Source organism: Cicer arietinum, chromosome 4, assembly GCF_000331145.2.
Source record: "Cicer arietinum cultivar CDC Frontier isolate Library 1 chromosome 4, Cicar.CDCFrontier_v2.0, whole genome shotgun sequence".
NCBI classification, from domain to species: Eukaryota; Viridiplantae; Streptophyta; class Magnoliopsida; order Fabales; family Fabaceae; genus Cicer; species Cicer arietinum.
This window is the reverse complement of record NC_021163.2, coordinates 37,166,453-37,184,198: the sequence shown is the minus strand read 5'-3', so window position 1 is coordinate 37,184,198 and position 17,746 is coordinate 37,166,453. Positions and strand designations below refer to the sequence as shown.

General features: G+C 33.0%; 3 protein-coding genes across 7 annotated transcripts; all 3 read right to left on the bottom strand.

The window, feature by feature from the left end:
• Positions 1–2,902: 2,902 nt before the first annotated feature.
• Positions 2,903–8,960, bottom strand: LOC101501372 (uncharacterized). Of its 5 annotated transcripts, XM_004497666.4 has the most exons (8): positions 8,759–8,959; positions 7,953–8,102; positions 5,722–6,073; positions 5,342–5,637; positions 5,116–5,253; positions 4,697–4,788; positions 3,503–3,568; positions 2,903–3,345 (listed from the first exon to the last, which is right to left on the bottom strand). In XM_004497666.4, exons 2-8 carry the CDS (start codon positions 8,083–8,085, stop codon positions 3,184–3,186), a joined length of 1,239 nt encoding a protein of 412 aa, XP_004497723.1. In that variant the 5' UTR covers positions 8,086–8,102; positions 8,759–8,959; the 3' UTR covers positions 2,903–3,183. The 5 variants fall into 5 exon arrangements, with proteins under 5 accessions (XP_004497723.1, XP_004497721.1, XP_004497720.1 ...); XM_004497664.4 differs by having other exon boundaries at positions 5,342–6,073; positions 7,953–8,111; positions 8,759–8,960; XM_004497663.4 differs by having other exon boundaries at positions 5,342–6,073; positions 8,759–8,960.
• Positions 8,961–13,141: 4,181 nt separating this feature from the next.
• LOC140920053 (secreted RxLR effector protein 161-like) lies at positions 13,142–13,687 on the bottom strand. The gene has a single exon (XM_073367364.1). The coding sequence runs from the start codon at positions 13,685–13,687 to the stop codon at positions 13,142–13,144; it is 546 nt and encodes a 181-aa protein (XP_073223465.1).
• A 1,387-nt stretch (positions 13,688–15,074) lies between these two features.
• LOC140920052 (uncharacterized) lies at positions 15,075–17,178 on the bottom strand. Its single transcript, XM_073367363.1, has 5 exons — positions 16,960–17,178; positions 16,575–16,813; positions 16,282–16,412; positions 15,875–16,200; positions 15,075–15,314 (listed from the first exon to the last, which is right to left on the bottom strand). Exons 1-5 carry the CDS (start codon positions 17,176–17,178, stop codon positions 15,075–15,077), a joined length of 1,155 nt encoding a protein of 384 aa, XP_073223464.1.
• Between the last annotated feature and the right edge of the window lie 568 nt (positions 17,179–17,746).

The following is a 17,746-nucleotide window of genomic DNA, read 5'->3' as shown; positions in this document are numbered from 1 at the left end:
ATAACAGATCATGTGTAAAAAATATCTTAGACAACGTAGATGGCCGCACAGTACGTAGAGGATATTAGGGTTCGCAACGTATATAATTATTTGAAAGATGTATTTTACAGCGCTTGTGAAAAACGCGCTGTAATAGGTAGTTAAATTCAATGAAAGCGCATGTGTTTTACAGCGCTTGTGAAAAAAGCGCTGTAATAGGTAGTTAAATTCAATGAAAGCGCATGTGTTTTACAGCGCTTGTGAAAAAAGCGCTGTAATAGGTAGTTAAATTCAATGAAAGCGCATGTGTTTTACAGCGCTTGTGAAAAAAGCGCTGTAATAGGTAGTTAAATTCAATGAAAGCGCATGTGTTTTACAGCGCTTGTGAAAAAAGCGCTATAATAGGTAGTTAAATTCAATGAAAGCGCATGTGTTTTACAGCGCTTGTGAAAAACGCGCTGTAATAGGTAGTTAAATTCAATGAAAGCGCATGTGTTTTACAGCGCTTGTGAAAAAAGCGTTGTAATAAGTAGTTAAATTCAATGAAAGCGCATGTGTTTTACAGCGCTTGTGAAAAAAGCGCTGTAACTGATTCGCGAAAGCGCTTCCGTTTACAGCGCTTTTTTGACAAGCGCTGTAAAATCCTTATAACGTGATGCGCAAACGTTATATGACCTACTACAGCGCTTGTTTTACAGCGCTTTACATAAAAAGCGCTGTAATAGGTTCCGTTATTTTTAAAATATAATTACAACAGCGCTTGTGTTTAGAAAGCGCTGTAAAATGGTCGCTGTTAAATGTCATTTCTGGCGTAGTGTTAGTACATACGATGACTTAATTCACAATTTTCATAAATAGCATACGAGTATTATATACTCTAGAACTTGATTACTATTATGATTACTATTAAAACTTAATTTTAATTACTATTAAATCTTGATTTTGATATTAGATTTTGGTTATGAAGTATGATTACCCTTTTATTTGTGTATTTTTCTTTTTGTTGCTATTTTTTAGTACTTTGTCTAGGATATTTTATTTTTATATCATTTTTATTTAAAACTCTCTATTATATCGTACATTGAAATTTATATACGAAAATGCCTTACTTTTTTTACCTTCAAGAGATCACATCTCTTTTCTATAGTAGGAGGTCGCATCCACGAAATTAGGAATGGAAATAGGCTAGATCATCCGTTAGGGGCCTAAGGTCTGACCTACTTATGGAATGGTCTGACCTATTTAATAAAAATGCTAGACTCAGACTATTTTTAAAGTCTATTTATTTAAATAGGTCAGACTCATGCTTATAAAAAAACCTATTATGCCTAACACGTCAGCCTATATATATTTTATTATTTATTAATGTTATTTTTTCTTATTATTTATTAATAATATTATTTCCTATTTTAAAATTTATCAATTAGGAAATCACTCAGTAGTCGTTCCATATTCAGTAGTCAATATTCGATAGTCATTCCATATTCGGTAGACGTTCAATTAGGAAATCACTCAGTAGTCTTTTCATAGTTATTCGAGAGGTAATAATGGGTGTGCTTGTTTCAGAAGAAAAAAAAATTATTCTTTGAAATCAAAAATCATTTTTTTGGGTTTAAACGGTGTTTGTTTCAGATTTTAAAAAAATTATTTTGTTAGAAAATTATTTTTTGTTTAATATATATAGATATGTACATTGGTAATGGTATGTGGAGAGCATCATGTGGTATGCGTAGAGCATTTTTTTTTTTTTAAAAAGATTGTTGTAGTGCAGACTTGTTAGTTATTATTTTATTAGATTTGATTATAATTTTATTAGTTTTCCTGTTATATAAAGGCGTAGTTTAGCCTATTTATAAAAATGAAAAATATAACATTTAAATATTTTAATATTAATAAGGTTTTTAAACATGCTTTCAAGTCAAGCCAGACTTTTAAAAATGTCAGGTCAGACAAAAAAAATAGCCTATGATAGGTCGTAGGCCAACTTAGGCCTAAAATATTAATCGTATATTAGACTCAATCTTTCAAAGTCTGACATGATCTAACATATTCTCATCCCTACTCGGAATGCGACCATCTATAGTCTTTTATTTATTTATTTTTATAACAAATGTATAATTGTCAATTTAATAAATAAAAAATAATTAAAAAACTAAATTATATTAATAAAATCAAACAAAATTCGTTTACTATTAAATAAATGCAGTTAATATGATTAAGTAGATGTACCAAAACAAATAACGTATTATACTATTTTAACAACTTTTTTCTATTTTTTATTTGTTGACACATCTACTCAGTATTAACTTTGATTTTTTTTTCTATCAGATATATTTTATTTGATTCTTTTAATATAATTTAATTTTTTTATTTATTAAATTAACAATTATTCATTTGTTATAAAAAAATAAAACGCTATAAATGATCGCATCCCAAGAGATGTAACCTCTTATGAGAGAAAAATATATATCCTTCATGTAGTCGTAGTCGCATCTCCCTTTGTCTATAATTTATATTTTATATTAACTTATATACTATTCTTTGGTATTCGTAATGGCGGTCTTACCGCTATTTGCGATCCCGCTATCCCCATTTTTGGGATCGGACGCTCCGCGTGGCTATTGGAGACTAACAACATAGACAAAAACTCTTTCAAGAAAGGTAAAAAAATTCTCAATTTTTCCTCCACTTCCATCCCCTCCAAACTTCGGAGAAGAGCCTAAGGGTAAAAAGAGTTGGTAGGTACCATTCTACTTAGCTTAATTGTTACTCTATTCTTTCATGTCTTTTCATCATTTTTCCGTGGCCTAGTTTAAATTTCAGATGAAAAACAGTTATAATTCCTGCTATACCTGTGACATTTTAACATATTCATAATGCCATAATCACTCTCGAGCGGTCCTTAATCCTACGCTTATCCACATATCAAGAATCACATCAAAGTACTTCAAAAATTCTAAAATAGTTTATGTCAATGAAAGCTTATCACTATCTATGTTTTCTCATACCTCTACCATCCCCATTTATATATTTTTTAGCATCAAACCATCCCATTTAAATTGTACGACTGTGATAAGTTCCTCTAAGCATCAGATCGTACACATGATAAACTCCAAAACATGTAACAAACATGTGATAAGTTCCTCCTAACCAAGCGTAAATCACTGCAAAAGTCAGATGATGCAAAAATCCTCCAGCGAATGTTTAAAGACCTAATCCAACTGTACGGCCATCTCTTCGCCGAAGACCTGCAGTGTACTGTTTCTCCAGATCCAGCTGGAGTTCCTTCTGCTTCTCAGCACGGAGTACATCATTGTCATTTTGATTGTCGGAGTTCAGCTCCACTTTGGCTTCTCCTTTCACACCCTACAATTTGCCATAGGCACGAGTACAAACTCAGACTCAAAATGTGTTAGTAGGCGAAGAAACATTAACAGAGTGAGTCAGTCATTCAGGAACAACTAAACAATCTCCCATGTTTTTATTTGGTCAGAATATAGCAACCAACTCAATCCAGACTTACCATGAGTTTGTTGAATTTCTCTTGCCGCTCGCGATCAAACATTGCCATATCCCAGCGGTGGCCAGACTGCAACATTTGGAAAATGCATTACAGAGCAGCAATCACATTTTATGTAGCAGGTTGTAGGAAACATACATCAAATATTTATATATCTGATTACCCGTGGCATAAAGCAAGATAAGTGGCAAGATAACAAATTCAGAAACCTGAGGCAGAGGTTATCCAGAACTGTAGGCCTAGCACTTACAATTCCCCCCTCTATCGCTCTACTTATCCTATTACCACATATACAACTTTGACAAGAAGCGTATCATCTTTGTGCAAAATGAAATAGATAAGTCGGTTAACTATTCAAGTCAATGTAATAGGACAACTTGCACCTTCAAATTTATAGCATCCTTCCCTTGTAATGAGACAGTAAACAACATCAAAGGAGAACACCAATCAACCAAAGGACACTGCAGCTCAGATCAGACTATAACTTTCTGATCTAGCACGTAAGACCCCAACTTTACCCTCACTTTGAGGGCAAAGATTACCTAGAGTGGGATCTACCTCCTTAAAGTCCACAATTCACCTTATAGAAGATAAAGAGTAACCTTGGTTGTTAACAAATAAGTCAACAGTTGATTGATATAACGTGCAAATGCATAAATGTATTGGCATATCAACAATTGATTTTCTCATCTAATGGTTGAGGTGTCTTACTCCTCTAAAGTGAGTACTGAGTACTCTAAATTCCCTATAATGGGAGTTTTATGAGAATGAACAGATTTTAAAAGGTTGGATGCCTTCACGACTTGCACAACTGAGGAAGTTCTATTAAACAAAAACAACCTTTTGTCACCTCAAAACACGCAAGTCATTAAGAAACCATAATTACAAGCACCTCCAAAATTCAGAAGAGACCATATTGATAAAACCGCTAACCAAGAATGCAACATAAACGGGGGAGAAAAAGGGCATTATACACTCTGGCTCAATAATTACAAGCATCTCCATAATTTAGAAGACACCAAATATTTCTAGTCTATACTACAGCAGTTAACCAAGACTCCAATATAAACAAGAAGAAAAGGGACACTACACAACCTGGCTCAATAATTCCTTGAGCATGAAGTACTCCTAATGTTTTACAAAAAAGGTTAGAACTGGGCTAATATAAGGGAAAATTTAACAAATAATTAAAGATACCTCTTCGGTGGGTGTACTCTTTTTGCTGCCCCACAACAGTTTCTTCTTTTGGTCCATAGTCAAGCAACCAGCCCCTACTAAGTTCTTGTTCACTGTTATGCATCAAAAAATTTGCAAATAAGTAAGACAAATAGGAGATCTACAAGTATAACATAAAAAATTAAAGAATTGGAAACATAAATTATTAGAAAAAAAAATGGGGAAATGTAAAAATCAATAGCAGACAAATGTGTCTAAAAAATCGAAAGTAATCAAGCCCAATTGCCCATGGTATATGTCCAACCAACCCACAACAATCCACATTCTGAAAATGGTTAAAAATATAAATCATGAACCAACAATCAGAATCCGACCAATGACAGAAACCAAACATAAGCCCACATCTCAATGAAAGTCTTTACAGGAAATGCAGTGTATACCTAATTCAGCAGCTCTCATGGCTGCCACTTTCGCAGCATCTAAATCATTGCCACTATCGAAACCACTGGTCTTGGCAGCCCCTAAATTTAACTTGCTCTCATGAGAAAGCTTTGAACTTGAAGTCTTCTTTTCATCTGCTTTAGCACAATAACAGCTTCATACAATATTTCATTTCTGAAAGTAATAATTGTATCCAGCATAAGTAAAAAAATTACAAAAAGATACCATCTTTTCCAGAATTGTCATCCTTTTCAGCACCAAAAAGCTTTGGTTTCTTTCCAAAAGATTCTTTATCTTCAATCCCAAACTCCTCCCCTACCTTTCTACAGTTTCGGTCCTTATTCTTACTAATCTCAATGTCGTCTTTTTGGCCCCTAGACTCTGAATAGGAAACTGCACGATTGTTTTTGTGTTCTCCAGAACTTCTTTGAGAATCCTTTCTTTCATCTAGACCATCCCCGTCCCTCCACCTCTCCTTCCCCACCTCATCATATGGCGCAGACCTCTTGCCAGATCCAGACCTGTCACATGAAGAACCCATATCTTTATATTTCTCATGTTGCAAATATGTTTCCCTACCTTTCTCCTTGCTCCTATAATCAGACCTTTCATATTTGTCACGTGAATACTTGTCCAAACTACGCCCATAGTCTTTTGACCTGCTATCACTCTCTTCTCTCATATGATCACCCCTTGACTCACGTCCAGAACGTGATGATAATCTCTCACGTTTTCTATCTTCATCTGCGTATTTGTCATGCCTAGAGTGACCATAAGAGCTCCGGGATGACTGTCTGTCAGAATGTCTAAGAGAATCACTGCTTCTCCCATAGTAATTTCTGTCGTATTGTCGGTCTTGTTCCCTGCCATCACATTTCCTTGAGTGATGGTGAGGGACTCTCACAGAATCTTCCCTTGATGGATATGGACTTGAGCTGTGCTCACACCTAGGACTACCTGCATATAATGAAGAGTATAGATCTCTTTGTTCAATCCCTACTCCATATATATAATAACTCAGATAAAATTTAGCAACACAATTTACAAAGTACTAGTGACAGATTGCAGCACAGGACTACTAATAGCACATAGCTAAAAGCCAATTGTTTACCAATAAGCAATGCCGTTATGTGCAATGAATGATACTAACGTATTAAAGATATAAACTATTTAACCTATATGAACAGTAAAACATTTGACTGAGCTTGGAAGATGAAGAAATACAAAACCAAAGCCTTTTCTCTATATGTTGGGTTGACAACATGGATTAGACGATGCCATAATGTCCTGTCATAAATAATATCTAAAGATAAACCATTTAAGTTTTCCTATAGACCATCCTCCATTCATCTACCCTCCGTAGTGGTGCTCCTAAGAGTCTTCTCCAAACATGCTCAATAAGACAAGATTCTACCACCTTTTCTACAATATGAGCTGTCCCCACTTTGTCTTGTATTAACACTATTCCATTATGGCATTCTCATCTCAGCAACCTATCTTATTTAGAAGATAAAAAGACTTTCTCCAAATAAAAAATAGAAGATAGAAAGACAATAATAAATTGTATCCAAAACAGCCTAAAAAGAAATAAGGCCCTGAAACAGAGGTTGCCAATTTGTACCAGAGATGAAAGGCACAATGGCACATAGTAAAGGCTGCTGAAAAGACTGTAGGTTATCCATCCAAGGCTACAGAAACCAAGAGAAGCTTCGAAGCAGCCAACCAGGTAGAGAATGGGTTCTAGATGCAAGAGTGGCACTGCTATTTGAGCCGCATCTAGGTGAGAGGTGAAGTGACAGGTTAGATACTACAGAATGTAGGGATAATAGAGGTGTTTCTTCAATAAGGATAAAATTTAGGTCCTTCTAGCTAAGTAATATCTCTCCCGACACAAACATCCCATACATGACATGCCTCAACGTGAGCACAATTTCTATATGGACTTATGCACCAAGACAAAAGAAAGTGGTGATAAGTTTAATCAAAGAGGAAGCACTGGAAATTGATGAAAAAAGTAATGAGAAAAACTTCAGCAGATAAGCAAAAGAGAGAAGATGACTCACTAGACCAAAGAAGTCATGGCAGCACTATGGATTAACTTAAACTTTTACATAAAAAATAGTAAATTACTAAAATCAGGAAACAAAGTAAAGCAAGGTGATATCAGGAAATGAAAACCAAAACGTTTTAACAAACCTAACAGACCCAAAGTATTTCTCTACACTTGTCTATCATGTTATTAGACAACAAAATCTTGTTCAACAACTTTGTGACTCATTTTTTATCTTCTTTCCTAACCCTTCCAATACCTCAATAGTATAGTATCTACTATCTAGTCATACTATTTTGCCATTATTCATCTTCAATGATTCTTTTTTACCTAGGGTTCTCAAATTCCAATACAAACTTGTGCTTTTTGATCATCCGCTCTATTAGGAGAGTTAATTACTAGTAGTTAGTTGGTTATGTGTTTAGTTAGGATTATTGTGTATAAATAGGGAGTTATGAGTTGGATTTGATATCAATGAATATTGTAAACATTTGTTGAACAGAGAGTAGTGACTCTATTGTGAAGTGGAAAACCTCAGAGGAGAGATTTCTCAACTACTATTTCTTATATTTTCTAGATAAAAGTGTTATGTCTCTAATTCCTTGGAATCCAATTCTTGGGTTCCTAATAGACATCAATACCTAACAACTTTCCAGCAGAAGAAGTATCGTGCATAGACAACACCAAACAATAATACCAAAAACTATACAAGGCCCATCAACATTATAATCATTCACCAGAACAACACTAACTCGTTAAAAAATACAAAGTTTAAAACACTCGAACCATCAGGTGATGATGATCCCTCAATAGGTGATCGGCGCCGATAGTTCCTATTAGTTGCTTCCCCAGAAGGCTTGCGAAACGCATTTTTGGTATCAGAATTGTCATGAGGCGGAGACTGTGAGTTTGAACCCATCCTGCCAACTGCCAAGCCTGTAAACACTAACACATACAAATTATCATGCCAAAGATATTGGTGAACAAAATAATCAGCCGAGGCAAAAGACTAAGAGGTTATTTACTTAGTGAAAAACATTTCCGATTTTCATTTCCTGAAATTTGTGTAAAATTTACTCGTTAATAAGGAGATAAGAAATTTTTGAAGTGAACAATTGTCTATTTTCTAGAAACCATGAAAATGTCAATAAAATATTTTCGGAAATAAATCTTCATTAACTAGCATTTCAGCTTATCTTCGTGACAGTAGTTTACTTAATGAGCATCTTATCAAGATAAGATGAACACACATTTTAGAAAATGAAAACTGAGAATGTTTTCACAAAGTAAAAGGCCCAACTTTCAAATTCAATAACAGACAGAAAGTAAGGCCTAGCTACAGTGCCTATTGAACTGAAGAATAAATCCATTCCAAGTTTCAAGCTTCGTTGTTACAACAACAGGAAAGAAAAATAAAAAAATATATAATAAACAAATGAAACTGTTAACTCATCTTAATTAGACAAAAATCATCTAAAAATTAAATATTTGTGGAACAAAAAGTTAAGATGAGAAGATAAAAAACAAAAAAGAAAGAATATATGTGAATATACAAAAGCGAAAATGGGAAAGGAGAAAGAAAAAATACGTACGAGTACGATGGTTGGGAATTTCAGGGTGTAGATGATTGATTCATAAGTGTGATTCTGGCGGTTGTAATGTAATTGCAGGTGCGGATATATGTGAAGAAGAGGAGAAATGAAACCCTCGATTCGATTGATTGATTGATTCTGCCCTCTCTCGTCGTTTCAAAACAAAGGAAAGGCACCCTTTTTTGTCATTACATTCGTTTATTCGTTTATATTATTGTTACTCCATCAATTGATTTTTTATTATAATATCTTTTATTTTAATTTCTACACCAAGTTACCACACACCTTTAAAAGAAATATCATGGTGTTTTATTCTTGAAAATCAACTCATTATTTTTTAAACCATTTGATTGCATGGCCGGCTGAAGGAAAATTTTACAAACTTCAGTAGGTCACATTGCACTAGATCTAATTATTTATTTTTTTTATTTTTGTAATTAAAAAATTATTTATTTAATAAAATAAAAATATCAAGGTGTTTTATTCTTGAAAATCAACTCATTATTTTTTAAACCATTTGATTGCATGGCCGGCCAGCGACGAGCTGAAGGAAAATTTTACAAACTTCAGTAGGTCACATTGCACTGGATCTAATTATTTATTTTTTTATTTTTGTAATTAGAAAATTATTTATTTAATAAAATAAAAATAATTATAATATTTTAAAAAATAAAATATTATTAATAAATTAAAATAAAATATATTAAATTAAAGAAAAAAATATAGTTGATTAGATGTGTCGAAATAAATAACATGTTATATTATTTTAACAATTTTCTCCTATCTTGTAGATAAATTTAAATTATTTTACCAATTGTCTCATTTTTTTAGATAAAGTAGCAACTTAATTATATTTTGTTAACGAATTCCTCCTATTTTAAGGTAGCATAAATTACAAATAAATTAGAGATAATAATCTAAGTGTTTCGAAATATAAAGAATATTATCACCTAATAACACAAGTAACTATGTCTACTGATATAACAATAAAAAGTATTGCGATATGTAGTTCAAATCAAAATGTTACAAGTTTGTGCTCCGATATAAGCTAAATCATCTGATGAAAAGCAAAAGAAAATATATTAAACAAAGTTCTCAACGACTCTAAAGATGTTAAAGTTGTGTTTGACTATGATAACGCGTCTCCGATGAATTTGTTATCACAAGCAACGATCTAAATGGTCTTCCTCAGATAAGGGTGTTAAGCAAAATAATCATTTGCCTTTGAAAAGTGTGTTAGCAAAAATGATCGTCTAACTCTGATAACTATGACAAACACTGTATCATTTGACTCTGATAAAAGTCAACACTCTGAAATGTTAAAGATCTGAAAAGTCAATGCTCTAAAGAAGACAAATTTATTTATCATCTAGTCAACATCTTGAATTTGTTAAACTATTTGAAAGTCGATGTAACATCCTCTAAGATATGCCCTCTTAAAATTGAAGATACGTAGAATCAATCATTAAGATGTATATATGGATACATCTTAAAGATTGATATGCCTTAAACGGTGATTGAAGAAGTATTAGTGGATACAACATATCTTCGTTATTGCTTTTAGATTTCCATCTAATCCAGAAGATTCAGACAAAATGATGCACAAACCTTTCAATGCTCTTTTTCTTACTTCTTCCTTGTACTTAAGGTGCTTAGTTCACTTTGATTTGATAAATAATTGTAGACGTTAGTTGATAGATCGAATCACATGTGAATCAATCAATCAACATATTCTTATTTGAAGTGTTCAAAATGTTAATCGAATAATTGCAATTTCTCTACAATTTTATGTGTGAAATTTTTAATATACATAGTTTTGCTTAATACACTTTTATAGACTATACTCTGCATCAATATTATTGCTCTACATAGTGTATTGAATTTTATCCGTTAAAATATTGCAAACACCAAAAGAAAAAAAAATGACTTTTTGTATATGAAAAATTTAGAGTGATAGAATGATACTTCAATTCAACTTAGACAAAATCTTATAACTCACTAAACACTTAAAAAATAATTTACAATTATCTCCTTCTAATGATAAGATGTCTAACTTTATATTCAAATGGTCCAAAAATACTATTAAAAAAATGTCCAAAAACAATTATAAAATACAACAACAAAAAATAATAAAGTTTAGAATAGAAAAATAATACATCAAAAAATGTAAATCATATCAATTAATAGAAGAATATAACTTGAAAGATATTATTTCATCTATGAAAATATGATTAAAGTAATCTTACTCGATCTTCAAAGTTCATTATTTTCAATATTCTAATTATCCTAACTTTACATCTCCACACTTTGTATTTATTATTGATGATTATGCATCAAGGAAGTCATAGTTTATGTTTCGTTCAAAATTCAAAAAAGATAAAAAGGTTCTAGAGTGATAGGAATCAAAGGATGAATTGATCAGCGAAGGAAGATTTTTAGTCGGAATCTATGACATAAATGATGATGTTGGTTAGATGTACCTCCAAATACTCTATGAATGAAATATTTAAAATGAGATACACCTTAATAGAAAATAATGTAAGACTTATATAATAAAACGAGATAATACTTTAATAGAAAATAATGTGAGACTTATATAGTATAAAAGATGTAGTGTTGGACTTGGGCCAATCTTAAGTCCATACTTGAAAAAATTTGTACGCAAAGAAAAATATATTGTGAAGATGAAATTGATCATTAATTCCCAAGGATCTAAAACTGAAGTTATTTCAAATATTTATATAGAATTTATATTTCTTGAGGCTTGTTGATTTAATTTTGTTGATATGATGCGTAACAATATTCGGTTGGAAGGAGAGTAAATAAATTGTGAAGTTTTTAAATAAATTGTAAAATAGAATTATCATAAATATAAATTTAAAATAAATTGTGAAGTTTTTTTTATTTCAAAATACATTTAAAATGGAAACAAAAAATAATATTATATTTTTAAATTCGAAAATTAAAATTAAAAATTATAATATATTTTTTTAATTTGATAATAATTGTTATATATATATATACATATATAGTTTTTTACAATAATTACTATATATATATATGACAAAAATTAATTTATATATATACTATTGATTAAATATTAATAAAGATAAATTTGAGGAGAAAATAAATTAAAATAAAATTATCATAAATATAAATTTGAAAATAATTAAAAACTGAATAGTTGGATAAAGCTTGTTTAACTTTTTCTTGAAAAGATAAAAATAAAATGAAATTATATAGATGGATAAAAGTTGAATCTATACTTGCTTACTCTCTATATATATTACATAGGGTGATTTATATATTATAGTATGGTATATTAAATTATAATATTGTATAACAATAAAGGGAATATATAATATTGGTGTAACTTTTTCTTTCAATTTTTTACTTCATTTAAACTAGGCTTTATTGAACCGTTGGAATACAAATACCGTGATTGTTCGATTTTGAGCCCATGTTTTTTTAGCATTTTTCATCCCTCAAGTTTAGCCTCTTCTTTATTTTGAGGACTCACTTTCAATTTTGCACCATTTTGCACATATGTAACCAAATTAAATGACGTGACAATGATACATTGGATATCAATTACAAAGTATAAATAAGTAATGAGTAATTAATTACTTAATATCAAAATTAATTAAATTAATTGAGACTAGTGTATTAACTGGTGCGCTGCACGGAAAGGAAAAAGAATTATAATATTAATAATTATATTTATATATAAATATAATGAATAAATACTAATTTTTTTAGACAATATACTGTTGGAACAAGTTGTATACTTGAGAGGAATTGAAATTGAGAAGAAAAGATAAGGAGAACTGAAAGTCAGAAAAACGAAGATTGATCTTCCTAGTGTGGAGAATGATCAAGTTCTGCATTGGATTGATCTTGGCTTTTATAGAAGCAGTTTTAGCTGATTCAGTTACACCAAATTTAATCAACTTCTAACCATACTCTAACTAACTTTTAACCATATTCTAACTAACTAATTACAAATCAACTAGAATTACATTTAACATACTCCCTAATTCAAAGTGATTCAATTTGATGTTAATCCAAGTTTGATCCTCATCTCTTGGAACTTCACCCTCTTCAAGTTTTTTGTTAAAATGTTAGCCTTTTGATCATTTGTATTGCAGTGTTCCAGCCTTATCCTGCCCTTCATTACTTGATCCCTTAGGAAATGAAATCTTGTTTCTATGTGTTTGCTCCTTCCATGGACACTTGGATGTCTTGCTAGGTCTATGGCTGATTTATTGTCTATCTTCATCTTCACTGCATTATTACTTCTCAGTCCCAGTTCTGCCAGCCACATAGTTTGACATGCTCCCATGGATGCAGCCACATATTCAGTTTCACAAGTAGACAATGCGACTATGTTTTGCTCTTCTTTGAACACCATGAGATTGGTGACTCATTTATCATGAAAACATAGCCATAGGTGCTTTTTCTATCATCTTTATCTCCACACCAATTTGCATCAGTGAATCCAATCAAATCAGCTTCAGTTCCACCCTGTTTCTTAGCATAGTGTAGTCTCAACTCACTTGTTTCGTTGATGTATCTCAAAATTCTTTTAGCTGCCAAATAGTGAGATGTTCTAGGCTTTTCCATGTACCTACTAACCAACCCAACACTGTGAGCTATGTCTAGTCGTGTGTTGCACAAATATCTTAATGATCCTACCAATTCCTTGAATGTTGTAGAGTCAACCAGCTCATCACTACCTTCTTTTGATAGGACCAGACCTGCTTCTGATGGAGTATCAGCCCCATTGCAGTCTTGCATCTTGAATCTCCTTAGTACATCATTAGCATACTTCTTTTGATGCATAAAAGTTCCATTTTCTTTGATTACAAACATAATACCAAGGAAATATGATAGCATGCCTAGATTAGTCATCTCAAATTCCTTCTTCATTCTAATTTTGAATTGATGAATCTTTGCTTCATTGCTGCCAGTCAGTAGTAAATCATCTACATTTAATCATATTAGCAGTGCAAGTGTTGCTGCTCTTTTCTTAACATGCATTCCATGCTCATTGGCACATTTTTCAAATTGCTGCTCTAGGAGGAATTTGTCAATCCTCTTGTTCCAGGCTCTAGGGGATTGCTTCAGACCATATAATGCTTTCTTCAGCTTATATACATTGTCTTCGTTGCCTATTACTTCATATCTTGGTGGCTGCTTCACATACACTTATTCCTCCAATGATCTATTGATGCATAGACCAGCCTTTGTAGCTAGCAATTGAAACTACCATCCTTACTGTTTAAATTCTAACTACTGGGGCAAATACCTCATCACAGTCCAGCCTATGTTTTTGCAAAAATCCCTTTGCTACAAGTCTGGCCTTGTATCTGGCAATCTGCCCATCAGTTTTCAATTTCAGTTTATAGACCCATTTCACATCAATTGATCTCTTGTTCATTGGCAGATTCATCAACTCCCATGTCTTGTTCTTCTCTATGGCTTTGAGCTCCTCATCCATGGCTGCTCTCCATCTAGGATTACTCAAGGCTTCTTAATCACTTATTGGTTTTGATTCAGCCAACAAAGCAAAATGTGTTAATTCTCCATCTGCATTGATGGCTGAGTCAGATGTCACTTCATATGGTTACAATCTGACTGAAGGCTGCCTAACTCTTTCAGACCTTCTCATAGGCTCAAAAACTTGCTAACTTGTTGTTCCTACAGGCTGACCTTCTTCAAGTCCCACTGTTTCTGTACTGCTGGCTGGACTGATGAAACTAACTGGTATGTCTGGGCTGCTTGAGCTGGCTTCAATCATTTTCCAGTCCCATCCTTTTGATTCATCCATTAGTATGTCCCTACTTATTACCAACTTGTTCTTGTCTGGATCATACAGCCTGTAAGCTCCAGTGGCATCATATCCCATCAGCACCATTTGTTCTGCTTTATCATCAAGTTTTTTTCTGTTTTGAACTGGCACATGTCTGAAGCCTAGAGAGCTAAACACCCTTAGATGATCCACAGTTGGCTTTCTTCCAGTCCAAAATATACACTGCAGTTGATACTGCTTCCCCCCCAGAATCTATGAGACACTTTCTTTCCTTTTAACATACTCCTAGCCATGTTCACCATAATTCTGTTTCTCCTTTCAGCCGTGCCATTATGTTGGGGAGTGTATGGTGCAGTTACTTCATACAATATCCCTTCTTTTTCACAAAAACCATGGAATTCATGAGAATTATATTCTCCTCCTCCATCTGTTCTGATGATTTTCATACTAAAGCCACTTTGTTTTTCAGCCATTATCTTGAATTTTTTAAGTATTTCAAGCACTTCATTCTTTCTCTTGATTAGATATACTCAAATTTTCCTTGTAAAATCTTACAAAGTAATGATTACCTCTTATTGATACTTCTTCAAAAGGACCACAAACATCAGAGTAGATTGTCTTCATCATTCTTGAAGATCGAGTTGACACTTCAGCCTTGAATGAGTTTCTGTGTTGTTTGAGCTGACAACATTCTTCACACAGCTCCTTTGGCATTTTAATTTTTAAAATTCCTTGCACCATTCTCTTGTTATGCAACATTTGAAGGCTTCTGAAATTTAAATGTCCAAACCTCTAATGACACAACTAGGGATGGGAATAGGCTAGGCCGTCCGACAGGGGCCTATGGCCTGGCCTACTTATGGCATGGCCTGGCCTAGTATAGCCTATTTAATAAAAAGGCTAGGCTCAGGCTATTTTTAAAGCCTATTTATTTAAATAGGTCAGGCTCAGGCTTATAAAAAAGCCTATTAGGTCTGACAGGCTGACATATATATATATATATATATATATATATATAGAATTATGTTTTAGGGTTTAAAGGATGTTTGTTTCAGATTTTTTAAAAATTATTTTGTTAGAAATATTATTTTTTGTTTAATATATATATATATATACATTGATATTGATATGTGGAGAACATGTGGTATGAGTAATATGAATAAGGCTTTTAAATAGGCTTCCAGGTCATGCCAGACTTTTAGAAAGGTCAGGCCAGACCGGATAAAAAGCCTACGATAGGCCGTAGGCCAGGCTTAGGCCTAAAAAATTAATCGTAGGCCAGCTCAGGCCTTTCAAAGCCTGGCCTGCCCTATTCCCACCCCTAGCCACAACCAATCTTCATTCATGACTTCAGCAGCTAGACAGTTGCTCTCATTGATCTGGATATCAATCTTGAAGGTTCTATTTTTAGATAGTGGTGCCTTCAAGATCAATCTTTTTGGATCATCAAACAATCTCATTTCACCCTGCTCCATCTTCATAGAATACCCCTTTTCAAGCAGTTGTCCAAGGCTTAGCAGATTGTTCTTCGTGTTTGGCACATGCAACACATCACATATGAATGATTGTTTACCATTTCTCCTTTGAATCAACACTTTTCCTATTCCTTCTGCTGTTACAGAACTGTTATCTGCAAATATGATCTCCCTTTTCACCTTATCATCAATGCTTACAAACTACTCTTTATGGTCAGTCATGTGATTTGAACAACCTGTGTCAAGGTACCACTGCTCTGGGCAATCATCATCTGATTTTGTTGTGGCCATCAACAACACCTCATTTGAGTCTGAATCCTCAGCTGCCATTTGTGATTCATCATCCTCTCTTTGAACCTTCTTGGATCTGTATTCATTTGCAAAATGCCCCTATTTTTGAGAATTGTAGCATTGAATTCCTTTCTTGTTGATTTTTTTCTTGCCACTCGAATTCTTGTTATTTTTATCACTTTGGTTGGTCTTCTTGCTAACTTGGGTCTGTACTTGAGATGTTGAGGTTGCTGCACACCTTTCTCTTACTCTCAGTTCATAAGCTTCAAGAGAGCCTTGCAAATCCTCCACCTTCATCTTATCAAGATCCTTTGATTCTTCAATTGCCACCACTATGTGATCGTACCTTTGTGTTAATGTTCTAAGGATCTTTTCAATAATCACCACTTCAGTTAATGATTCACCAATTGTTCTCATCTGATTAACAACAACCTGCACACGATTGAAGTAATCTGCCACAGCTTCATCTTCTTCCATCTGCAATAATTCGTATTGCCTTCTTAGCATTTGGAGCTTCACTTTCTTGGCCTTTTCCCCACCTGTATAGTACTTGACCAAGATTTCTCATGCCTCCTTTGATATAGATGCCTTCAAGATCCTCCCAAAGGTGTTTGAATCCACACCTGTTGGATGTAAAACAATGCCTTGCAATTTCTTTTCTTGCAATCTTTGAAAGTTGTTTGTTGTCTTTCTATAGGATTCGCTACAAGTTGTTCATAGCCATCTTGAACAATCTCAAACACTTCTTGAACTCCCAACAACGATCTCATTGATACAGACCACCTCTTCCAGTTCTTCCCATCAATAATTGGAAAATTCGATGGAAATCCTCCTCCATTCATGTTTTCTTTTACTCACACTTTGTGTTTTCCAATTTTGATTTCCCCTCACACTTGCACTCGTGTTTCCCAAGGTTTAGAACCCAAGCTCTTGATGCCAATTGTTGGAACAAGTTGTATATTTGAGAGGAATTGAATTTGAGAAGAAAAGAGAAGGAAAACTGAAAGTCAGAAAAACGAAGATTGATCTTCCCAGTCTAGAGAATGATCAAGTTCTGCATTGGATTGATCTTGGCTTTTATAGAAGCAGTTTTAGCTTATTCAATTACAACAAATTTAACCAACTTCTAACCATACTCTAACTAACTTCTAACCATACTCTAACTAACTTCTAACCATATTCTAACTAACTAATTACAAATCAATTTGAATTATATTTAACATATAAAAATTTTAATAATTGAAAAGGATATCCAATTATGTGTTCTAGTTAAATAGAAAAAAAAAAACACCCAACAGTTCAATAATATGATTTCAGAGTATCACACTTATAATTACACATCTTACAAAAATTTATACAACAAAAAAAATAAATAATAATTTTGGAATAGTTCCACAGCACCAAATAAAT

What these genes read in the sequence shown, in the direction of transcription:
- LOC140920053 (XM_073367364.1), bottom strand. Translation starts at nt 13,687, where the DNA reads ATGAAGAAGGAATTTGAGATGACTAATCTAGGCATGCTATCATATTTC.
- LOC140920052 (XM_073367363.1), bottom strand. Translation starts at nt 17,178, where the DNA reads ATGAATGGAGGAGGATTTCCATCGAATTTTCCAATTATTGATGGGAAG. An exon ending in GCAGTGGTACCTTGACACAG is followed by an intron (nt 16,201 to 16,281) that starts GTTGTTCAAATC and finishes TCATATTTGCAG; the next exon opens with ATAACAGTTCTGTAACAGCA. An exon ending in TAGGGGTGGGAATAGGGCAG is followed by an intron (nt 15,315 to 15,874) that starts GCCAGGCTTTGA and finishes TTGCATAACAAG; the next exon opens with AGAATGGTGCAAGGAATTTT.
- LOC101501372 (XM_004497664.4), bottom strand. Translation starts at nt 8,085, where the DNA reads ATGGGTTCAAACTCACAGTCTCCGCCTCATGACAATTCTGATACCAAA. An exon ending in GGGATCATCATCACCTGATG is followed by an intron (nt 6,074 to 7,952) that starts GTTCGAGTGTTT and finishes CATTATATGCAG; the next exon opens with GTAGTCCTAGGTGTGAGCAC. An exon ending in CATGAGAGCTGCTGAATTAG is followed by an intron (nt 4,789 to 5,115) that starts GTATACACTGCA and finishes GATGCATAACAG; the next exon opens with TGAACAAGAACTTAGTAGGG.